General features: G+C 35.8%; 1 protein-coding gene across 6 annotated transcripts in view; it reads right to left on the bottom strand.

Moving 5' to 3' along the window:
• Positions 1 to 6,341: 6,341 nt before the first annotated feature.
• Positions 6,342 to 24,798, bottom strand: part of LOC149805840 (uncharacterized) — a 46,439-nt gene continuing 27,982 nt past the window's right edge. For 5 of the 6 annotated variants that reach the window (XM_089950554.1, XM_089950551.1, XM_089950552.1 and 2 more), the window contains exons 3-7: positions 24,166 to 24,443; positions 17,690 to 17,842; positions 12,622 to 13,365; positions 11,603 to 11,715; positions 6,342 to 8,431 (exon numbers count right to left, since the gene is read on the bottom strand). In XM_089950554.1, coding sequence (XP_089806680.1) covers positions 11,609 to 11,715; positions 12,622 to 13,365; positions 17,690 to 17,842; positions 24,166 to 24,443 — 1,282 coding nt within the window. In that variant the 3' untranslated portion in view covers positions 6,342 to 8,431; positions 11,603 to 11,608. The remainder of the gene's footprint in view (positions 8,432 to 11,602; positions 11,716 to 12,621; positions 13,366 to 17,689; positions 17,843 to 24,165; positions 24,444 to 24,798) is intronic. The other variant, XM_089950555.1, reaches the window with a different exon arrangement.

The raw sequence follows: 24,798 nt of genomic DNA, 5'->3' as shown, positions 1-24,798 counted from the left end.
AGTAGAGCAATGTAAAACAAATTATACTGCTCAAATAAATGCAGCATTTGCAGTTTTAATTGAGTTATGTTCCATTCCATTGTTTTCCAGTAAGCATCACCCTCCATTCATTATAATATTTTTATCTCACTATAATATTACAGAAAACAAGGAAGCATTACAGTGAATATGTAGAAAGAGTATGCTTAGCAAGGACTTAGATAGAAAATTACTTGATATCCTCCCGCAACATGATCACTGTTAGATATTTATATGACGGTAAGAGTGTGCACATTGTTAACAAAATATCAACATCTAGCGATGTCCAGGTCGGTACTGGTGTTGAAGTCCAGTGCGAAATAGAAGATATCAATGAATGTGGGAGCTATACTAGAATATCTAAGGATTCCAGGATTATGAAAGTGACGGTTACTCATTTATTCTTACTATTTTTGCATATGTAACGCTCAAAGTGACAAAATGGAGCAATTAAATCCTAAAATTCATGCTCTCAGCCACTGTTGTACAATTGTACGCCGTGTCCTATCTTTAATTGGAAACAGTCGGTTAACCGTTTAAATTTAAAGCAGTTTGCCATCAAAAAAGCAAACGGAAAACAAACAAAACGCTGTTCTTTGAAATTTGATACATGTATAATGTGGTCATGATCTAAAAATGCGCAATATGAGAAATCCATGTTTTCCCTTGATTTTTGTAAGAGTTTTCATATGCGACTTGCGGAACATGGACACATTAATTTATGGCAGCTAGAATTTCATGAACGCATCTACCCTTTGCCGTAAAATGTATTGCTTTGAAACCTAATAATATTGACATACTCGCACAACCTGCACTCTATTTTACATTTGAACTATCGCCGTCATTGGGTAGGGTTAGGATATGCGGAAGAGGGGTGGGTATATTTATAAGGAAACTGCACTAGTTCCCACAAGTTAATAACTACTTAGTCTTCATTTTATTCATAGTGCTGATTCAGGATCAGAATAACTGATACGATGACTGTGTGCAAAAACTGGCGGTTTTCCCTAGGTTACGACCTTATAGTTATTCTCCATCTGTGTAATTCAGTTTTATTTGACGAATAAACATACTTTCAGGGGCGGCCAGAACTAGGCGGTTGCCTAGGACGTTAAGTTAAATGGGCACAAAATTTGAGGAGACGGTTAAGAAAGGGGAGGGGGCGCCGATTGCACGTTTCTTCTAGGGCACCAGTTGTTGGCAGCTATTCTTGAGGCACCATATTTGACGAGAGGGTTTAGAGGGGAAACGCCGATTGGATGGTTCTTTTAGGGCACCAGTTGCTGGCAGCTATTCTTGAGGCACCAAATTTGACGAGAGGGTTTAGACGGGAAACGCTGATTGGATGGTCCGTTTAGGGCACCAGTTGCTGGCAGCTATTCTTGAGGCACCAAACTTGACGAGAGGGTTTAGAGGGGAAAAGCCGATTGGATGGTTCTTTTAGGGCACCAGTTGCTGGCAAATATTATAGGGCCACATATACCAGCTTATTCTTATGACATAATTTTATTGCAGGCAGGGATGGAGCAAAGTCCTTTTTAAAAGATTATCAAGATCAAATCCTTGAAAAGGAAAGCAAAGGCAAAGATGGTCTTGTGGAATGGACAAATGAATTTACAGCAACAGAAAGCATTGTCAATAAAGGATAAGAAAACATAAAAGAGAAAAAGTATTTGTGATCGAAAAAATGAGTTGTTAGAGGATCAGAGCGAAATGCAGCTAAGCTCTTTGAAAAAGAAAACAACAGAAAATAAACCAAAGACGATGCATGAGAAAATAGAAATTACAGCAAAACGACACTGGAAAACGGAAACACTCCAGAAACACACACAATTCAGATTCTCAAAGGTTAAACTTTAAAAAAAATTGTATTTTTCATGTAACTTTTTAAACTGCATATGATAGCATAAGTGATATCTTTTATTTTTACATGAAGTTGGTCAGTAATAGAATTCACACCCTGATTTCAACAATTATATTTTAATTGCAGAATATAAACGAGTATTATTAATTCTCATCTGCATAAAGGTAAAAAATACCAGCCTTTCTTAGAATTGACCTGTTAAGTTTACATTTTAAAGTAAATTGTTGCTAAACAAAACTCCAAGAGGTTCTTAAAGTTAATTTGTAAAGCTGGCATTAGCATATAACTTTATAATCCGATTTATGTAGCTGTTTTGCAGGTTTGTATCCTCATGTAACTAACCTAGAACATGTTAAGTAAATTAGATCTTTATTTTACCGTTCAGTCGCCCTGCTAATAAAAAAAATTTGGACCATATAAATGTTCCATTTTCGTGTTCAGCATGTATATGTAACTACAAACCCATTTTTAAAGAAAATAAATCAGTCTCTGTAGGCAGAGAAAATGGGAACAATTATGAGCACCGCTGTCTCCATGCAGAACATCCAGTGTCCCAGATCATCCCAAGTCTCGTCACAATCCCAGAGTCCCTAGAATACAACAACTTGAAGAATATCTCCCAACTCCCTGACATCATGAGAAAAAGCACCATTACCATAAAAATCCCACAGAGACAAACATCACCATTAAAAATTCCCCAAATCTCCATGATCAACATAACATGGCCTGATTCAGAAAAGTTCATCACTCATTAAGTCATTGGAAGATGCCTTCAGTTCCTACTCATCACAATTCAGCCTTCTAATAACAGTAGAAGCTTGCAGATGCCAGATACTTCAGTGAACAGAGGTATCGTCACATATGTACTTGTATGCATGTTTTCAAGATTCAGAAAATTTGATTATTTGTTTGAATGTTGTGTTGCCAGAGAAAATGTCACTTGTTTAAGAGAATGTTGTTTATTGTTAAAAGTTGTAAGCCATATTTTGACAACTTTGTATCTTGTTTTTGCTTTATATACCTTTTAAGCTTTTTTGACATCATAAGTTTTATCTTTTATCTTCTTAGAACTACATATTTATTTGTAATGGATTTATCTTGCCATTTTCTTCTCATGGTCATTTACTGTTTTCATAATTAGGATAATCATGGGTAAGTACCCACTTGTTTAACGGTTATTATTTGTACCTGGCTTTACCCATCTGCCTTTTGTTCTCACTGTTTATAAACATTTCAGTCTATATTCAAAAATGTACCCGTGACTGACTCCAATATGAAAATTACACTGAATAAATAGGACACAGTGCTAACACTACCAGTATACGATATTCTGCTTAAATTATAACATAATAACCTTTATATATATATATATATATATATATATATATATGATTGTATATATATATATATATATATATATATATATATATATATATATATATATATATATATATATATATATATGATTGTTCATTTCAAATTTACTTGACCGCCTTCAAAATTTTATTTTCAGCTCAAGTGGTCAGATAAGGGTTCAACACATCTGCGCTAACAATGTGTGTGAAGAAAAAATATAATGCCTGGAAGAAGTCAATGAAAGGCTAACAAAAGAGAAAATATTGTAAAGCACCATTGTTTTCTAGGATGAAGGTAACTAATCCACTTTTTTGCATTTAATGTGTACATGTATATATAATGGGATATAACGTGCAGTATCTCTCATGATGACCTTTAAGAACTTTTACTTTAGAATACATGTGATATAATAAATATAATAATTGAAAAATTATATATATTTTGTTATGTATATTTGATATAAACTAATTGTTTGTTTATTATTTTTTTTTTTAAATATTCCATTACTTTTTATTGTAAACAACTTATAATAGGAACTTTGTATCTAATGCTGACCTAGTTCCTGACCTTGATTCAAAACCAGTCAGAGTTGAAGAAAACAACTCTTTTTTCATTTTTTATTCTTTCTCAGAGTAAGAGTCATAAAGCAAAATCAAGGCCATACGTGGACTATGTGACAAATAACATGTATCAATTATGTTTTTCCAGAGGATTGACCCACATCCGGGCATGTTTTGCATCATAGCTAGATTTATTATTGATGTTTTGAAAAAGAATACTCATTACTTGCCTTAACACTTGAGAAGTTAAAGTGTTTTATGCTGAGACCAGTTTGTGGGCCAATTATTGTGTCCAAGAGATTATTTTTCCCTGGAAGTACATTGTGCTCTAAATGAATTATTGGACAAAGACAGTTATCAAAATTTACAAAGAATTCAAACACTGGAATATTATTTCTGTGATTCAACAAAGAACTGTTGACACATCAGTAATATGCTGACCACAGCATATGTCATCACCTTCCATTTTGGATTTCATTGGGATTCGAACTCAGTTTCATTAGTACTTTTTATTACTAGGACTTCTACTTTTTAATTCTTGGATTAATTTTGGATTTTTCTCATTTTGACCTTGTTTTTCTAAGGAAATAAATTATTTGTTAAATTTTATAAAGCTTGGTGTCTTCACTCATTTCTTGTTACTGTCTGAAAGAGCCTAAACACATAACAATAGAAACTTGACTAAAACATCAATAACTGAACTTAAATATGCTCATCATTGCTAGAATTTAATGTGACTTTGAAGCTCTCTTTATAGATGCAAAATGTCCTTTTTAAATATAAACCTTTAGTCTTTTTTAATTTTTGTCAAAAATGTAAGTATTAAATACAAATTAAATACAAAAGTTTGTTATGGGATGGATATTTTTGCTCACATGAGCAAAACCTTGCCATATTAACAATTCCTGTTAATGAGTTATGATTTACTGATTTTGCTAGAGTCTGTTGCTTATGTATGTACTACCTAATTCGCATGTTAAAATACACACAAGATTAACATTAGTAAGATCTCACGTGAGAATCTCATGTGCAATTTTGGTGTGGGATTAGTACTATAGCAATATTATTTTTGAATTCTATTTTTGAATGCAGCAACTGATGTAGAAGATATTTGGCATTCTTAAACTTTAGTACAAACCCCTAACATTGCTGATGATGCTGACAGAAAACTGACTACTGTATCTCAGCTTGCTTATGCAAGTGAGACAACAAGCATTTTTTTTAAAAAGATGATGCGACAGCATTTTTAAACACTTGATGCCGCCACATTTTGAGATACCTATCTGGAAATATTTAGACAGCCATTTTTGGTTTCATAACCAGAAGGCTTGATGGAGTGCATCTGTTCTAAAGTCTGTACACATGCTACTGTATTTGTAAGATTTGTTCTAAAATCAGTAAACTTGCTACTGCTGGTTTTAGAGTGTTATAAATTCTTTACACTTGCTACTGTCTTTTTAAGATGTGATCTAAATCTGTACACTTGCTACATTCTTTTCTAATCTGAATCTCTCTGAAATCAAAAGATCCAAATGCATAAAAGATAATGTTTACCTGGATTGGTTAGTAGTCCTGACCTTCAGCTGCAATTAATTTACTGGACCACCAAGCCTCAAATCATTGACAGAGCTAATGGCTTTCAAACTTGCTTATGTAGATGAACTGACACATCACTTACAGTGTTGTTGTTTATGCACTGAAGGGCTCCAAATTAGGTCACAGCTCATTTAGTAAAAGGGTCTCCATTTATTATAAAGAATGCAAATTTCAGGTATATGAAAGTTAATGTCCACTGTAAATTTAAAGGGAATAGATTCTTTCATTTTTTGACCTAAATAATTGTTATGACTAATATGAGAAGAATGTATTTCTATCCTGAATGACCTTGGATGTGTACAAAGTGTTAATTGGTCTATACTCTTTATCTTACTGACCTTTTTCATACATTAAGAATGCACTGACCTTTTGTAAGACAAGTTACCAAGCACCTGCTGCTGTGCTTAATGCATTGTGTTAGAGCAGGGGTGAGCAAACTATGGTCCATGGGCTGCATACGGCCCACCAAGGGTTTTCATGTGGCCTAGGAACAAGTCATCATTCGCACTGACTCTGTTTATGTTACTCTGTTTCTCAAATAAATGTGCTTCTTTTGAAGTTTAAGTTTAAGTTTTCAAATATTAACAACATATTAATAACTGAAAATTAATTATGATGTTATTTAGAAAAACCTTTTGTTTTTGCTATTTCAAATATTAATTATTTTACTTAATGAACTATGCGGCCTGCGACAAGGTGTAAATTTGTGTATGCGGCACTTGCACTGGAAAGTTTGCCCACCTCTGTGTTAGAGGATACATTATATTTTTACAGCACAAATCCATAAGATGATATTCTTTGGCTGTTCATGGCAAGTAAATTTGAACCATTGCATACCATTTGAATGGAAGCATATGCCTGGCACAACATTGTCCTATGAGTCAAAGTGATTTTAAGAGCAATATAAGAAGCGGATTCCTGACATAAAATAAAATAAAAATACTAACTTTCATTCTTCTGATTTTATTCCTTTTGTCACCATTAATTTATCAAACATAGTATGTATCTTTGAATTACATGATAATAGCAAACAATATATGAGATTGTCAAGGAATTATGAATATTAATTTTTGATTGGCAAGTGTCTAAAATAAACCATGGATATATTTACACAAACAATTATTCATGTATTTCCAAACAGTTGCATAGCTTCTGACCAGAAATATAGCAAAAGTAATATCATGTGTAAATTACACACAAAAATAGAACACTGAAAATGTATCATTACCTTTTCACTGACTGAAACGTATAATCAGTCAAAAGTACATACAGATAAGTCAGATGATTGTGGAGATTCTGTTATCTCATATTCAACACAAAACCTGGATATTTAATGTAACGACTTGTTTAAACATAAGTGTTCAATAAGAATCATATAAGACAGTTCTTCAATAACTTCAATAACCAGCCGAGTAATTCGGCCTCCTGTATCAACTGGCCAAAAACTGCTTTCCCATTCTAATACTAATCAAACCTCCATAAAAGGACAACCTTCATAAAATGTCCACCTCTTAAAATGTCCACAATATATGGTCCTGACAGTGCAGGTTTAGATGTTTACTGTATGCATGTCAGGACTTTTAACTTACAAACTTTCTTTAAAATAATCACCAGGCTATGTGTTCTCAAAACTTATTAACCTTGAATCTCAAGTTTAAAATCCCAATACTTTTACAGTCTATAACTTTAATTTGAAAAATCCTAGAAACATGGAACTCCCTGAATTTTCTTAACTAAACTGCGAAGTTTCCATGGTATATATCAGGGGTCTCAAATATGCAGCCCGCCAAGTTGTATCCAGTGGCACACAAAATGATTGGCATCACAAGTTTGTTGAGAGATAACAAAGGTGGTGTGGCCCTTGGGCCATCAAAAATGCCCCCATGTGGCCCTCAGGATAGTTTGAGTTTGAGACCCCTGGCACAGATGTGCTCCAAGTATTGAGAAATGATTATGGTTTGAGCTTTGTTCCTTCAATGTGCAAAAGATTTAAAGACTACAGAGCCTGACCTGGAGATCAAAAATCCTTGAGTTTGAGATCAAGTTTGCATCCTATCCAATCAAACATTACAAATGTCAAGTTCTTTCTGACTGGCTGTCACAAAATCTCAAGGTCAGATTTAATCATTTGAGTCTTAAGACTTTGTTTTTGACCAATCACAACTAATGTTAATTTGTAAAGGCCATTTTTGATTGGCTCATAGTGGAAATTTCATCTCAGACACAAACGCAGTTTTAATAATTTTTAGACCTGAATATGACAAATAATAAATGCATTTTTACATTTAATGTACAAAATGTCACATATATGTAGTTAAAGATTATTTACACCCTCTAAAAAGTATAAAGTATGTGATGATAAATGAATTGCATGAGTATTTCCTGTCATGAAGATATCAATATTCAGGTCAAATAACACTATAAAAATATGGCAACACATTGTATAAATCAATAATATTTACTCTTAACTACAGCCAATCTTTAGCTATAATATAACCATCAACTCAGATGCAAAAGTTGATATGTGAAGAGTTAAAAATACTCTATAGCATAACAAATTATAAAACAAGATGAATATAAGTGGCCTATAGTGTTTTTATATATGAAAAAAAAAACATCTTCAAATTTTATGTGCTTCAAGTTAAAATGAAAAGGAATACAAAAGAATATATTGGTGGTTGGAATGCCTGTACTGAAAATGATGCCTGTCCTAAGTTCATCATTTTATGCTTAAACCAATGCCTCCTTGTATTATACAAAACATTGATAATTGCCATTTTGTCTTTCCACCCACTTTCTATGGAAAATATTTTTTCCCTTTTGTTTTCAGTACCATTCAAAAGGACGCAAGTTACTACTAATGGAAGCACCAGGACATGAAATGGAAGCTGAGATTGTGTAGTGATTTGTTCTTGAAATATCAAGTACACCAATACCACATCCTTGAGAACCTGCCACAAATACTTCTGTGAAGTTTACTGTAATCTTCTTCTTCAAATCAGTGGGTCTGGCTTCACATATGACCATGCTTACACACCTGAAACACAAATGTCTTGGTCATTATTTGTTGTAAAACTATTTTACAGGAAATAAATAAAAATATCACAAAACGTTTGTGATGGAATTTATAAACTTTACAAATAATCTTTTTATTACTAGCAGACAGTTTTCCTGACTGTAAAACAAAATCAAGTAAATTGTGTGCAATATTGCAACCATGAACAGCTCATGTGTGAATGATGCATTAAACATGGATTCCTGAAAAATCGACTTGTTTCCAAGAGCTTAACCTATGTCAATAAAATGAGAAATATAGGTCACTGTGACTTTGTGTAGTAGTGTTGTGGTACTAAGAGTAATGTTCACAATCAAATAGTTTCATGATTCAAATATGAGCATGTAAAACAAAATTTAACCAAAGTCAGTGAAGCTTGAAATATGGGTTACAGTTACCTACCTCATCAAGATTCATCCCCACAAAAAGCTTCATAGTTCCAGGTATAACAATTTGCATGCATATTTGTGGTCATGAGCTAAGTAGAATAAAGATATCTAAGCATGTGAAATGCAGGACACAGTGTGCTACTTTTGCTGTAAGGGTCTGGTACCAATACAAATGCATACAATAATCTATTTTGATTATTCTGGCATGATCAGAGTTTGAGATGGCATGTCAGTAAAGCCTGAAACATGACCTACTTAACCTACTTTTGTAATGAGGGTTTCTAACTTGTCAAGATGCATCACCTCAAAAAGGTGTATCTTTACAGGTATAACAGTATACAATGTGCAAAACACCTGAGCTAAATACAAAAACTTAATCAAAAATGTGAAACTAATCATAATATCCAGGTACAGAATTTGCCCATTCCCCAGGGGATAGGTGAAAAGAAACCCATGCCAAACTACTACCGTAGAAACTAGGATAAAAGACTGGTAGAGAAGCAGCAATACTGTACACATGTAAATGCTTTTATCTGTCAAGGCTCTGTTAGTACAATGGTTCTACTGTATTTAAGAATAGTGAACCAAAATCAAACATAATCTGTATGACTGTGAACTTCACTCCTACATTAGTCAGGTGTAGTTTCATAAGGTGTGTGTGTGATTTGAATTTTTAATGTAGCTTTAGCAATTTTTCAGTCATATCACTATTATGTCTGCAGTGTGGCAGTTTATAGTGACGTCTAGTACTAGGGCAACAAGCCGCAGACACGTAGCATGATGTCCCGCCCAGTGACATTATCATGACACCATACTGATCAGTCCTAACACAGACCTCTTAATGCTGAGCACCTAACAAGGCAGGGGTAAGTACCATATTTCTATAAGTCTTTGCTATGACTCGTCTGGTTTCAAACATGCGACCTCCCGCACCTGAGGTGTACGCTCTAACCACTAGGCCACCAGAGCAGTCAAGTTTCATAATGATTCCTCCCAAGTATGACGAACCATTTTAGGAGAAATTAGCAAAACAAAAATATAACTAAAACCTTAATGCAAATTTTCTAATTGAGACTTTGACCCCAATGTCATAGAGGTGAGTGAACATGTCATAGAATTAAATATCTTGGCTTCATACTAACTTACGCCAAATTTCTTCAGAATCTATCAAGGGGTTTAAGATAAATATGCAGATTAAAAACTTCGACTTGGATGTTGATGCCAATTTAAAAGTGACTGCTATATTCTGCATTTGACTAATGGAGGCTCAACAAAAATATTATTCATACACCTAATTCAATATCATGCATGTGTGGACTGTAGTCTTTTAATCTATTTTGTAAATCAATCTATTGATGTTTATATATTTTGAAAGTGGAGTAAAAGACAAGTGTCCTTCCTTCAAGCATTTTATGGTTAAATATCAAGGCCAACTTCAACACCCTTCACACACTTGACCATGTGTACCTATTACTCTTGTAACTCATTAAGCCTGCTTGCCATGTTTATGTATCATGAGTTTGTACCCTACTTACTAACACTGCACTTACTTCCTAGCATTGCACTTACTTCCTAGCATTGCACTTCCTAGCATTGCACTTCCTAGCATTGCACTGTCAACATCAACATGACAGGTGAACCTTCGAAAAAAGTATGCTACATTTGAGATTTGGAGTAAAAAGTGGCCAGGACACGAAAATTATGGGTCCAATAGGCAAATAAATGAACTTTTTGTTACCATTCTTCATATGCATAAACAAAATAGCCAATAAAAAAATAATGTTTGGCTAAACAAAATCACCTGGAGGCATATATCGTTGGATGTATTCAGAAGTAACCCCAAAAATGCGTTTCCTACCCCCATTTTAGGTGAAAACGAAAAGAATCTCCACATGTAAGTGAGTTAACATGAATCTGTTTTTTTTTAACTCAGTGTATCAACAGACACAGACCCCTGATACTCAGTTAAATCCTCTTGTGAAAAAATAAGATTGTGCAATGCCAGATTTGTACAACTGCAAGTCAGACAACAATACTGCTTGTTTCAAGTCCCAATATGTAATTTACACAATAATCAAGTCTGCATGTTTAGTCCCAACATGTAATTTACACAATACTCATGTCTGCTCATTTAGTCCCAATGTAATTTACACAATAGTCATGTCTGCTCATTTATTCCCAATATGTAATTTACACAATAGTCATGTCTGCTCATTTAGTCCCAATATGTAATTTACACAATAGTCATGTCTGCTCATTTAGTCCCAATGTAATTTACACAATAGTCATGTCTGCTCATTTAGTCCCAATGTAATTTACACAATAGTCATGTCTGCTCATTTAGTCCCAACATGTAATTTACTAGCTGCTGCCTGTCTGCTTGTTTAGTCCCAACATGTAATTTACATACTGCTGCCACCTGTCTATTTGTGTCTGTATTAACACAAATGTAGTCAACCTTCCTACACCATTTGACAGTGAATAAGCAGACATTAGGGTATGATGGGCTGTAGTCTCTAGACGTATGCAACAGTCTTGTAACATTAATCAAGTAGCATTTAGTGGGGATGTATAGTGATGTGTAGTGATGAGATTGTTGAACAGGGCTGAAAAGTTGGGGAAAAAAGTGAAAGGATGATGGGGATTCAGTGAATTCTTGTTTTTGTTTTGTCATTATTTTTTTCCACCAGTCTTACCAAAGTAAACTACTTTTATTCAACATTGCTTAAACTAGTCGGAAAATATGGATTCAGCTTGTACACACCTTGCTCTAATGGTTAAATACTGGCGATGTTTGTCCACTGCCATGAAGATCCATTCCGTCATCATCTGAGTATTCTTCCAGGAACCCGAAAGCATCCATTGTTATCTTCTTCGCTGTAAATATTTTGTCGTAAAGAAAAAAGTGAAGTACAAGAAATTTATTGTGTGAAATCACTAGACCAAACAAATTACGATGAAGACTGAATGTATGCAGCAGGAAATCAAAAAGTGTATTGCAAATCCTAATAACACACAATATTGACTACCATTACTATTTGGATATATCCCTACACTAATTATGAGTCTGGTACAGGAATTTAATTAGAATGTGATTTTACAAGATTTAAAATAGCTGAGTGTCAATTTTAAGAATCTGAAACCTAAGCCATTTGTAAATATCACTGTATATCTACTAGTTACGAGGTACGAGTAAGGGTACTAATATTAGTACTGTATATCTACTAGTTATTTTAGTTTACAAAGCATTACTGACTAGTGATAAAAACAACAGCTAAAGAATGTCAGTGTATTTCACATCAAAACACCACTAGTCATGATTTCCAAACACAAATATTATGATAATGACTTCTATGCGTTGTCATGGTCAGTTTATTCCCAATAGTGTTTTATTTTTTCTTCTCTATTTGTCTCATCTATGCCAGCAAGCCTTTCTTATGAATACTTCACTGATATCAGTAATATATCTGATTTTTCCTAATGTTGTCATATCCACTGAATTCAAAAAGTGGGACACTGTGTGTCACAATGCTTGTTGGTCATGGTCCTTAAAATAAATCAGATCAGACAATGTTTCCTATTGCACTGGGTTTAAAATTAGGGTAGGAATGGGGGGGGGGGGGAAAGGGCTAGGGTTGGCAATGAGAAACAGGGATGATCGGCTGACCGCAGTTTTTTTTTGCCTCATGACTGATGAAATGCACAAATTAAACAATCTGAAATTATCTTCATACCATAAATTTATAACATTATGTGAAGGAACAAATGAATTAATCAGCATACCTTCTTTGGCAATATCTGTCGTATCCCCTACAGTGGCACTTCCACTACTCACTGTCCTATTGACCATATAGTTTGCAGGCGAGTGAGGTGGAGCCCCGTCTGTCATATCTACAGCTTTACTTTTCTGACTATCTGACAAGCTTTTGGAAACTTCATCACCGAAAGCATTGTCAACAGAAGGAGGAAAGTCTATTGGATCACTTTTCACGGACCTCTGGCGACTACTTGGCTCAGTTTTAGGTACAACTGGCACAGGATCAGAACTTAATGGAATGTTCCCAGAGTAACTGTAAGGACGTACGTTCAAGTCATTCATCAAATTTTCACCACCACTGTACTCCAGGGATTCTCTCTCTCTAGCCTTCTCAATGGCCCTAAGTTTGGCACTATCAGTTGCTGATGGTGGCAGATCAGAGTCTATTATATCTAGAGTCTTTGTCTGTTCTTCAGCTGGTTTCTTAGTGTGGGATAAAGGAGGAAGGGGCGGGGCAGCAGCTTTAGTTTTATTAGGCCTGCTCATATGAACCTCGGCATTGACCTGGCTTGTCCCACCTCGACTTGGGTTATTAGGGGACTGGTGACGATGTCGCTTGTTTTTAGGTCTCCGGGTGGAGTGCATGGTAGCATCGCTCTGAGAACGGCTGACTTTCTTGCCTGTGCGTCGATGTTCTCGTTCCAGGTAAGGATCCATATACTCCATATTTCCAGGACGTGCCAGCAACGTGGCTCTGGAATTGTAACTCTCTGAAAAATACAAAAATAGAAATTGATTAGGAATTTTTCTAACAACATGTGTGACTTGTGCATCCATTAGGCCCCTTTTATACGTGCATAGGGTAAATTTTATCACGATATATGAGCAGAGCAAAAAAATACAATTAAAAAAAAAATAACATTCAACAAAGTTAAATTTCTCATCCAAACATAATCGTCTGTAGTATAAAGTTTTGATCTTTTCGGTTAAATATGACATTAAGATGGGGCCTAGATAATTGGCATTATATTTCAAGTGATTGTGTTATTGTGAATTATGGGAGCCACAGAATAGTTTGCAACAACCTAAGCGGGAAATAAGAATAATCAACAGATTTATATTTAAATTTAAATTGTTTTCCAGTGAAAACAATTAACCATTATATTTTACTGCTACTTACTCTGTACTGTTAAAATTATTCGCATGTATCATACGGTGAAACCAAGTTTTTTTTTTAAAATGGTACATAGATTTTATGTTTTTCTGTACTTAAAAGAAAGACATTCTGATTTTTATTTGCCGTGCAAAGACCTTACAAATTAAAATAAAATACTCAAAAATAATGCCAATAAATGTTAAGTCTAATCTCCAAGAAAAGACACCTGTACCTTGCACGTAACACAACTATAATAGTGTTAAGTTTTGTATTTCGTACTTTGAATTATGATAAGTTCAGTGAGGATGAAATATGTTTTTATGACAGGATATCAACCCATTATCAAGTGGCCTGAGGATAAGGGTCGGTGAGTGTCGTCTTTGAAAGAGATGCTTTTGCTGATTCCAGTCTGATTTAACAAGATTTAGTAGTAATCTAAAATTGCTCATAAAAAGAAAGTAAAAAGTAGCGAACCAGTTAATTTATATAGCAAAAACGATCTTTCCCTCAAAAATAAAAACGTGCCCAAGTAAGACTGAAAAGTTTACCCGCACTGACACTAAATGGAAGCCCTCAAAGTGATCATGATATTTAAAATAGAATAATAGAACCCGTCTGAATGTGTATGCCTAATATTAACCAACGAGCAAAATTAACAGAAGGCCTGCGTCATAAAACTTCAATGGACTTCAAATCTTGCTCGCAAGTTTTCTGACCAATCAAAAGGATGCATCTGTCAAGTTTCCAAATCTAAGTAACATCTATTTCTTACAATGCTGAGTAAACCTTTACAACGGATATGCCAAACTGAATTCATCGATTACAAAGCTCGACTCTACGAAGCACTGCCTACTTCTCTCATCAGCTACGATAAACGAGTTTTCATGCAGAAATCAAGACCGTTACTCTCGATCTGTGTACAGCCTGATTAAAATCATCCTCTACAGTCTCCAATTAGGACTGTGGAGATCCGATTTTAATCAGATTCGATCTGTGTACTGACTCCTAAAGAATACGGACCTTAATTGTCGAGCTCCTGTGAATTACGTCAACGTAAACCAATGAAACCCCGACATACTGAGAAGCAATAAATAGTACTTGAAAATTAATCAGAACTAAAGCAAAGCAAATCCCATGCAATATAGAATACAGGTCACACTGACATATTATTTATCACAAAGGTTTGGCACTCAAAGAGCTGCATCAAATCACCAAATTCCTTGACAAATATAAGCAGCATTGGAGAGAAAATTCGAGCACAGCTGTATTTGAAATATATGTCAGTCATGTGCGTCACAGAAATTTATTCAGTAGGTGGGGTCGGGCTTCCCCTCCCCCCATGGATGCCCATAAAGAGTGACATAGTAACGGCGTAAGTATTATTTGAAGACATGATCCCTTTCCTTAGTTTGATATCTCACCATGAGCAATGCATGAGAAATCAACTTAAACAATATCGAAGTTAATGAAGTGTTCAATACAACTGCTTTTCTGACATTGATGAAGTTCGTTATTAAGTTTTAACGTTGTATGACGAATGCACTAAAACGGACTTGCAACTACAGTCGGTGAAGTGTAAAATATAAATCACAGTGATAACTGCGAAGTAGTCTTAGAAACTATCTCCTTGTCAACAGTCTTGACAGTAAATATGGCAAAAACTGACTACTGCATGTACTAGCTTAAGAGACGATTACAACTACAAACTGCACAGACCCAGATCCGTCGTCGCATAATGCGTCTGTCTAGTTTGTTAGGAATATTCAGTAAGAAAATAAAAACTGCACAGACCCTGATCTGCAGGTGCATTATGCTACTCAGACCATTGTCTTTGTTATTAGTAGTTTTACTCGACTTAAAAGCGAGTATAGTTTGGGAGTTATCCGCTCAATGCAAAAAACTATAATCAGGAGAGGATTATTGATTCGTAATTTATTTTAAAGTTAGCTCCCTTGCTCCTACCCTTTAAGTCCCATAAATGTACTTAAGAACCCGGGAAGCAGGATTAGTCAAGATGCAATACGGCTGTACTAATGTATATGATTTATTCGTTACTGGGGGGCGGGGTAGGTAGCGCCATTTCTCAAAGTAGGATAGGCTATACATGATCACCAGTATAACGTGGTGGAAGAACTCGGTAAAACCTAGGTAAGAACCATCGACCGACTGGAAGATACTGGCAGCTTTCTCACATACCCACAGTGGCCGAGCCCGGGAAAAACCACACAGACAGAGGTGAGATGTCCGTGATTGGTAAGGCAAGCGCTTTAGGCCACCCTAGGCCCCTGTGCTGTTGCGTTTGTGAACGCGAATTCCGAAGCCGGAGTAAAAAAGAAATTTAAACTTTGTTGAGACTAGCTTAACATGCTGATCTTATGACACCTATTTTACTGTTACAGATGGTATAAAATCTGGACAGCGTTCGATGCTTACATTTTGAATATCCTCAGACATGCAACCGTCATATTCGAGCAGTGTCACTACGCATGCATTGGTTGTGATTTCTGGTACATCAAACCCGTTAATGAACAGGTTAAAGTAATGTTAAATGCGACCGAATCTGTCATGGTAAAACATCAGAATACACCGTCATTTAAACATTACCAATATATCAATTGACGGCATTACATGTTATGTAATATGTTTTATTTTCTAAAGGAACCGTCATAAGGTAAATAAAATCCAATATAGCAAAAAGCAAAATCGGTGCCTTCATTGGGTCCAGAGAGCAAGGAAAAATAAACAATCTATATATTGTAACAGGAAGGGAGACAAATTCTAACTATCGTAGAAAAGAATCGAGCCCGATTCGTCTGTCTCCGAATCGAGCACACATACCACAAGATTAAAATGTCCGGACCAGCTAGGCTGGTTAGTAAGTGGCTTTATATACACAGACCACTACACTTCTCTCCCTTACCTTGACATTCATCATAGAATGTCATATGCATTCGCTTCTCGGAGCGATCGAACCCCATCCCCATCCAGGCTACCAGCTACTGAAAATTGGACGAAGCCCCCCCAGTAACAGTAGCCTCATATACATAGACTGATAAGTGTGATGAAATTAGAGAGATGCGGTGATGCTTTAAAGATAATGCGCATTTGTGTTTTCATCAGAGCATGGGCTAGAACAATTGACGATGTCAGTTATAACGCGAGTGAAAGAAACAAAAACCTCATTTGCAGTTACGTGTCGAGGAATCTGATTAAAAACATATCTCCACTGTCCTTCACGTAGCACAACGGAGATCTGATTTTAATCAGATTGCCTGTCAAGCAACAGGCTTCAACTAGGCTCAGTTATGGACTGAGAAAGTTGATGTTAGCTAAAATCAAAGACTAGTTTTGTTTTTTGCCTTTTTGTTTGTTTGTTTGTTTGATTGTTTGGAGGTTTCTTTTAGTTTTCAGTATTTACGTAAATTATTTGGACTATCTATATCTCTTCTGGTCGATAGTTATGTGCTAATTCTAATAAGAATTAGAAACATTTCTTGTGTAATGCGAGTGCGTGTGTGTGTGTGTCTGTGTGTGTGTGTGTGTGTGATTTGGATTTTTAACGTAGCTTTAACAATTATTTAGTAATATCGCTACAGCGCCTGCAGTATGGCAGTTTATAGTGACGTCTAGCACTAGGGCATCATGTCTTATGTAATGCAACACAAGGGTATGAATATGTGTGTAAATTGTAAATAAATCTGTATATAGGAGATTTCTTTTTTATGAATTTAAGTCTAAACCCGTCAAGTTACTACACGTTGGTTAATATATCATATTCTATAAGGTGAACATAGTCATGGTTACTTTAAGTCCGTTATGGATGAGCTGCAGCATGCTCTTGTTCTGGAAATCAAGGTGACCCCCCCCCCCCCCCCCCCCACAAAAAAACCAGACAAAAACAAAACAAAACATGAAAAACAAACAAACAAAATACTTACCTCCTTTCTCGTCGTAGCCATAAGCATAGGGGTAAAAATCCAAGTAGCTGCCACTCCGTGTCAGACCGTACGCCGACTCGTACACTGGTGGATAACCGACCTGTTGACTGTGGTAGATCTTGTGGCTATCTTGATAAACGGGATGACCGTAACCTGGAATCAGAGAACGCAGTGCCCGTATGGCATATTTTCTAATACATACTGGACTAGTTTCAGTCGCTTAGACACAAGCTAAACTTAATGCTGATTTATCCGAAGAAAAAAAGGTCCGTAGGTCCCAAGATCTAACATTTATGAATAACAAACATCATCAATTTTAGGTGCATCTTTTCTCTTTTGCTTTGATTGCAAAGCAAATGAAAGAAAGGTGAGGCAGAGTATTCCACCGTTATTTTGGTTTAAAATAAGATATAATAATAATAATAATAATAATAATAATAATAATAATAATGACTAGGAATGGGGAGCAATTTACTCTAGTAAATATACACCAGCCTCCCATTATTCCCACCCCTAACCCAAGGATTGAGACGACTCTATAGTGAAACAGCATAAAACACTTGTGAAAAGAGTGCGACTGCAATTATTGATAAACATGCATATCTTCTGATAATGACCATAATATGTACTAAGTTTCACAACAATCCACTGCAAATAGCAGGAGTAGTTGCCCTCAAAATATTCTGTCATACACTGCATCCAGCAAGTCAAAAAAGGCAACAACTCTTACACTAAAAATCACTAAAGGTCAAATATTTGTCAATATGTTTATCTTTGAATGATGATCGTAAAATGTACCATCCATGTCGATCCATACAAAACTGCAAAATTCACAATATTTTGTCTTGTATTTCATTCAGCTACAGGAGAAAAAGGGCCGTAATTTTAACATGAATTTCAAAAGAAAAGTGATATATCGATGTGTGCATCCTCAGATAATGATCAGAACATGTACGAAGCTTCATGGCGATCCAGTGAAAACTGTAAGACTAGTTGTGATTCTGGCATACAGCATATAACATTAGGTTCCAGGTTAAAAAGGGGAATAACCCAAACATAGATGATAGGACCACTGGCATTATTTTGATATGCACAACTTCATGCGATAGTAAGATAAGTTCTATGGTTCTCCATTGAAATTGTGAGATCATTTGTATTTATAAGATTCGGTCACACACATCACTGAGCCGCGAGTCATAAAGGCCTACGAAACTTGCAAAAATTGAACGAACACATTAATTATTTTGTTATATACTACAATAAGCTACAAGACAAAAAGCGCAATAACTCAAATAAACAATTCTGAGGGCAAAGTAATTATCAATATCCGCATTTTCAGGTGATAACCATTATTTGTCAAAGTTTCATGGCAAAAACTGTGGGTCTATTTGCGCTAACTAGATTGTACCATCCACTGCAATAAGCTACAAGATCAACAGGGCATTAAGTTTCTTAAAAAATCGTGGAAGCAAAGTGATTTGTCGAAATGTGTATTTCCATGTGATATCCTTATTATTTACCCAATTTCATGGCGATCCATAAAAAAAAAAAACAGAAGAACTATTTTCCCTAACTATGCTGTGTCATACACAGCAAAAAAATAAACAAAAGAACAATAATAATATTTTTTTTAAAATGCTGACTAAAGTGATTTATCGATATATACATTGTTTGATTATGACAATATAATTTGCCAAGTTTCGTGGGAGTCCATCAAAAGTTTTTGGACTACTTGCGTAAACAAAAGTGCGTGTCGGACAGATGGATGGGCGTATACGACGAAAACTAGAATTAAAAGCTGGACGAGGAGTTTGACAATAAAGGTGAGCCATATTTTATACATGCATACATCTCTTGATAGATGCGTGCTTTCGCATTCGTTTTTGTTATCAATCTTTTTACATTGCATCGGATACTGATATTTAAACAGTATATAAATCAACTGTTAGAAAACCTTGTCATTACGAGACCAGGCTGACAACGGCTCATGAGCTGAGTCGGATTAGACGACCTCAATCTTTTTAAAATTGACTTTTTCTACATTTTTATTAAAAGGATATTCGTTTTGCAACGATAGAAGAGTTGTTACCAATGTGTAAATACAGTAAATCATGAGCACGTGGATAGGTATAAGCTGGAAAGATAGGCACAGTTGATTGGTTGCAATTGAAAACCCATCCATCTCAAGCTTCGCCCATTTGCCGACGGCAACAGACACATTGACCGAGTTGTGTATTGCGACAGTTGTGACAGATTCCATGGAGGTGACTGTGTGACCAGATATAACATACATGCGCCCATGGCAAGAGATAAAATCAACGAAGTTTGAACTAAATGACACTATATTAAACGGTGTTCAAATATTCCCAAAAACGTAATAAAATGTCCAGCTATGCTGAGCGATGTTATTTCCAGTCTCAAAGTTGAAATTTGATCTCGATATAACGTCTAACACCCCCCCCCCCAAGAAACTTCATTTTATACCGTTTCGTCTCATTTTTTCATGTGAGTTTAGCAGATTCATTCAATGAACTGGAAAAATCACCATGGGTATTGCTATCTAAATAGTTAAAAGTAGTTTACTGTGAAACCTCACATATCGCCTGGATTATCCCCTTACGTAGCAGTGATTATCCTAATCCAGAACGTTAGTTATACATGTGCATTTGCTACCAAGAACCGACCACATATTTCCCAATAATAACAAAAAAACATGAGATTCACTAAAAACTCCATGGCTGAAAATAATTGTTCCTTGCAAATAGCAGTTTCGAAATGTGTAAAATGTTAAATAACAACCACTCATTGAATTGGATATACTGTATCACAACGTTTCCAGAAACAAAAGCATTCTTTGTCATGAATGTTTCTTGTTTAACTAGTGATGTCGCCGTTATGTACAGAAAATTGAGTAATACAACCAGGTATATACGTGTACTTTCCAACAACGGGCATGAGAGAGAGAGAGAGAGAGAGGCGTTTTATAACAAGATATTTCTTAGTTACTGCAACTGGTCCCAGGTGCATGTGCACAACATTAAGGGGTAGACAATATTACTTTATTTGTTGTCTCAGGAATGTGGGCGTGAAATCTATTATCAGGTTCGTCACCGATTACATAGCCACTGCAAAGCATTCTGCGGTCTTTATCGGAGTTAGAGTTATTTATCAGAAATTAAAGTTAGGGTACACGCGACCTTGGATCGCTGGGCCACCCAATAATAGGAACACTAACAAAAGTAGACTAGTGAAATTTTGTTATAAATAATCAATGCAAACCAATTCACGCATCCATCATTTGCTGTTATTATTTCTTGTTTATGGAGTGTTTCAGATCGATAAATGACGAACAAGGGAAAAAAGACAACAAAATCTCATATGCACTAATGGTCTTGATACAATCTATGGGAAAGACAATCGCATTTAAGCGACGATTAGAGAAAAACGCAATACATATTAACAAGATATTTGCGAATGCGAACAATGTAAATCAGCTCATGATTATGAAGAACGATTTTATATATGAGTATCGTTATGATTTTCAGATGATATGGGTATTTTCCATAAACCACAAAATGTAAATTATTTGTCTGATTTTGTGAAGGGGCCCAGAACTCAAGATTGCCTAGTATTGTATCATCTCGTCAAAAGCACGTGACCTATAAAATATATTTTTGTGAGGTTGGGTAGTTACAACATTATATTTACAATTATACGTTATTGTTTTCAGAGCAATGAACCGGAACGAATTTAAGTGCATTCGATAAGTTGGCTTTCATCCAAAGGGTCTAATATTCAGATTACTCAATTTAATTTGTTTGACTTAAATTCGGGGACTCTATATTCTAAAATTAATGTTTTAAATTTTACAACCAAAAACCTGATGGTAGGTCATAACCCTTACTTTAATATACAAAGTTCTACTTTGGCACCAACAGATGTAGCGAGGTCAATCTATCTCAGATACAATACTGTCTAATTACTATGCGTGGATATCGATCATTATTGAATCCGTTCAACATCTTGATGATACATGTCCACATTTCAAGTGTAATCAAAATCAGACTAGAAACATGGCTTCCATAGGGTTAGCTTAGCTTAGCATGCGTGGAGGATCCTGCATGTTATCGAAAACTCGTCCGAGATCTTAATGATCCAAATCGGATTAAAAGTGGATCAGAAACGCAGCCTCCGTAGTGGTAATAAAGTAATAAAATCAGATGCATGCATGGATCCCGCTCATGATCAAACTCGTTTGAGATCCTAAAAATATAAACATATAGTGAAAGTTTGATCAAAATGCAATCAGAAACGTAGCCTCCAGAGTGGAAAAAAGGTTAACCAACAAGATACTGGCAATCTTTATCTGATACGCACGTTGATAGAGCCGATCCCCGAACCCATGCAGACTAAAGTGGGATGTGAGTGATCTGTAAAGACAAGAGCCTTAGATCACTGGAATAGTGCAAAATTTTGTAGATATGTTCGCAGACCATTCTGTCGTGGTCAGCGTGATACGTAACCTTCAAGATTGACTTTGGGCTAGGTTCGCCATAAATTGGTAGTTTCCGATAGTTAACCTCTCTTGTTTGGAAGCAGGACTGGAGTTTAATTAGAACCTGCTGGTATAAGGGTTCAACATATAGTTAACGTAGAGTCAAATCGAGGAATCACAAAGTAGAGACACGCCAGAGACAAATTTGGGAAATCTAGGGCTATTTGAACTATGTGGCGTAATGTGATATTTTCCTGAATAGTTATTATTAAAGGCGGACTAGAGAAAATTATTCTGACTTCGATGGGAATGTTAAAATTTTGGCGGTTTGTGAAAGTTTATCCCGATTGACTTAGCAAAACAAGGGGCTTGATTCCCAGAAGAAATCCAAGGTTTTAATTAATTTCCTTCAGAAATTCGTCAGTCCAAATCTTTTTGTTGAACTGTCCAAGGGACGAGGTCAGGAAAAATTGTAGGACACGGAAAGAGATATTCGGCTTTATAGAAATAAGAAAGAATCTCGGAAAAGCACAATGAAAAAAAAATAGTTCCACACCTGTGCTCCCCGTGGTGGGAAAAGACTGCAACCAAGTTTCGGATGAGGACCAAAAAAAGCTGAGAGAGAGAGAGAGAGAGAGAGAGAGAGAGAGCAATTTGAGTTCGATCAGACACTCGATTCTGTAATGACGATTTGCTTTATATGTATAACAGAACAGCTAATTGCATTTCACATAAATTTTGTAATTCTATTTCTAAGAGAAAGTGTATCATTTAAATGTCATGTTTAATTTCATTTTGTTTACGTAACTGATTAAATTGTCATATGTTACATACACGGGCTCGTGAGTTCTATTCTATAACTCTGCTCATATCTCTCTAACTCCATCCATTGATTTCATATTTATTTCATTATCTGCTCGATCTGGGCAATAACAGTGGTCGATCATCTAGTAGATAACGACAACCAAAGCATCGTAACAGGTTGGGATTATATCACACATCACACACCTCCCCTCACAATCACTAAGCCACCTGGGGCCCCGTTGCATATTCAAGTGAATAAATTCAAAAAAAGGTAACCTAATCACGAACATTTGATAAATACGGAAAGGAGAAAAACATCAACTTATACTCTACAAATCATGAACCAACAATAGATTCGTGTCATTACTGAGTCAACTACCTTTTCCCCTCCGAACGGGTATGTGCCATAAACCGCAAGTAGTTTTTGGCAAAGAAACTAAACGCAGTGAGGATGTGTAAATGAATTTTTAGAGCTGTGTCGACGTGACGTATAGCGTTGAAAACTGCGTGTGTATATCAAATATAACTACTGCGGCTGCTTCAGCTTCAAGTCTCGATAGTATTGACATGGTTGTCGACCATTTAGTATTGACATGGTTGTGGACTATTTGGTATTGACATGGTTGTCAACCATTTAGTATTGACATGGTTGTGGACTATTTGGTATTGACATGGTTGTCAACCATTTAGTATTGACATGGTTGTCGACCATTTAGTATTGACATGGTTGTGGACTATTTGGTATTGACATGGTTGTCAACCATTTAGTATTGACGTGGTTGTGGACTATTTGGTATTGACATGGTTGTCAACCATTTAGTATTGACATGGTTGTCAACCATTTAGTATTGACATGGTTGTGGACTATTTGGTATTGACATGGTTGTCAACCATTTAGTATTGACGTGGTTGTCGACCATTTAGTATTTACATGGTTGTCAACTATTTAGTATCTACATAAAAATGGAACTTGTCACAAAATCATAGTATATTAAAGATGCTTTTAATCAGCTTTTAAAAAAAAAAACTCTCTCTGGAACTGCAAGATGGTTGACGAATGCAAACACGGATGTCGTGATCGAAGGCGGCAAATTACTAATCACGATTATCTACTCTATAATCATGCCACATAGGTAGTGGTGATATAAATTTGAACATACTGTTTGGTCTTGCTTACCTGTGGACGTGGATCCCCCATGTCTCATCCCGTAGCCCTGTTGTGGCGGTCGGACCCCATACACAGAAGGCGTTCCGAACCAAAGAGGATTACTGCCCACCTTTGGAAGTCGATAGTCGTAGCGGGGGTCAGCATAACCAGGATTTACGCGCGACAGGGAACTTTGTTTGCTTTGAGCTGGATCCTGATTTGGCGGTAGCTGGTGATGTGGATGTGGATGTGGAAAGTGCTTTGTGATCTGCTTCCTTGCTGCTTGTTCTTTCTTCTTTTTTCTTCTGCTGCAAGGATTTCAATACATTGCCTTAGCCATTTAAATTTATCGATGCACTTATCACTATTCTGAAAGCAAGAAGACAGAGTATCTATTTATGTTACAGTATTGCAATATTTAAGCCCTTAAGCTAAGTTCAACTTAATCTGAGATTTGGAGTTATCGGATAGACACCTCGTTTTTGGGTTTCTGTTCATTTACATACGTTTACATGCCCGATGATTTTCATCCATATTGCTGTTCTGAAGATACTTCTAACGATGTTGATTGACATTCGGCTTTTCGGCAATTGTTCCCCTACCTTCAGATGTGAAAAGACCTTATATTTCATGCAATTTTGATTGACTACATACTTGTTGTCT

Source organism: Sinohyriopsis cumingii, chromosome 2 (genome assembly GCF_028554795.1).
Source record: "Sinohyriopsis cumingii isolate HCF-2022 chromosome 2, ASM2855479v2, whole genome shotgun sequence".
Taxonomy (NCBI): Eukaryota; Metazoa; Mollusca; class Bivalvia; order Unionida; family Unionidae; genus Sinohyriopsis; species Sinohyriopsis cumingii.
This window is presented reverse-complemented; position numbering and strand designations above follow the sequence as displayed.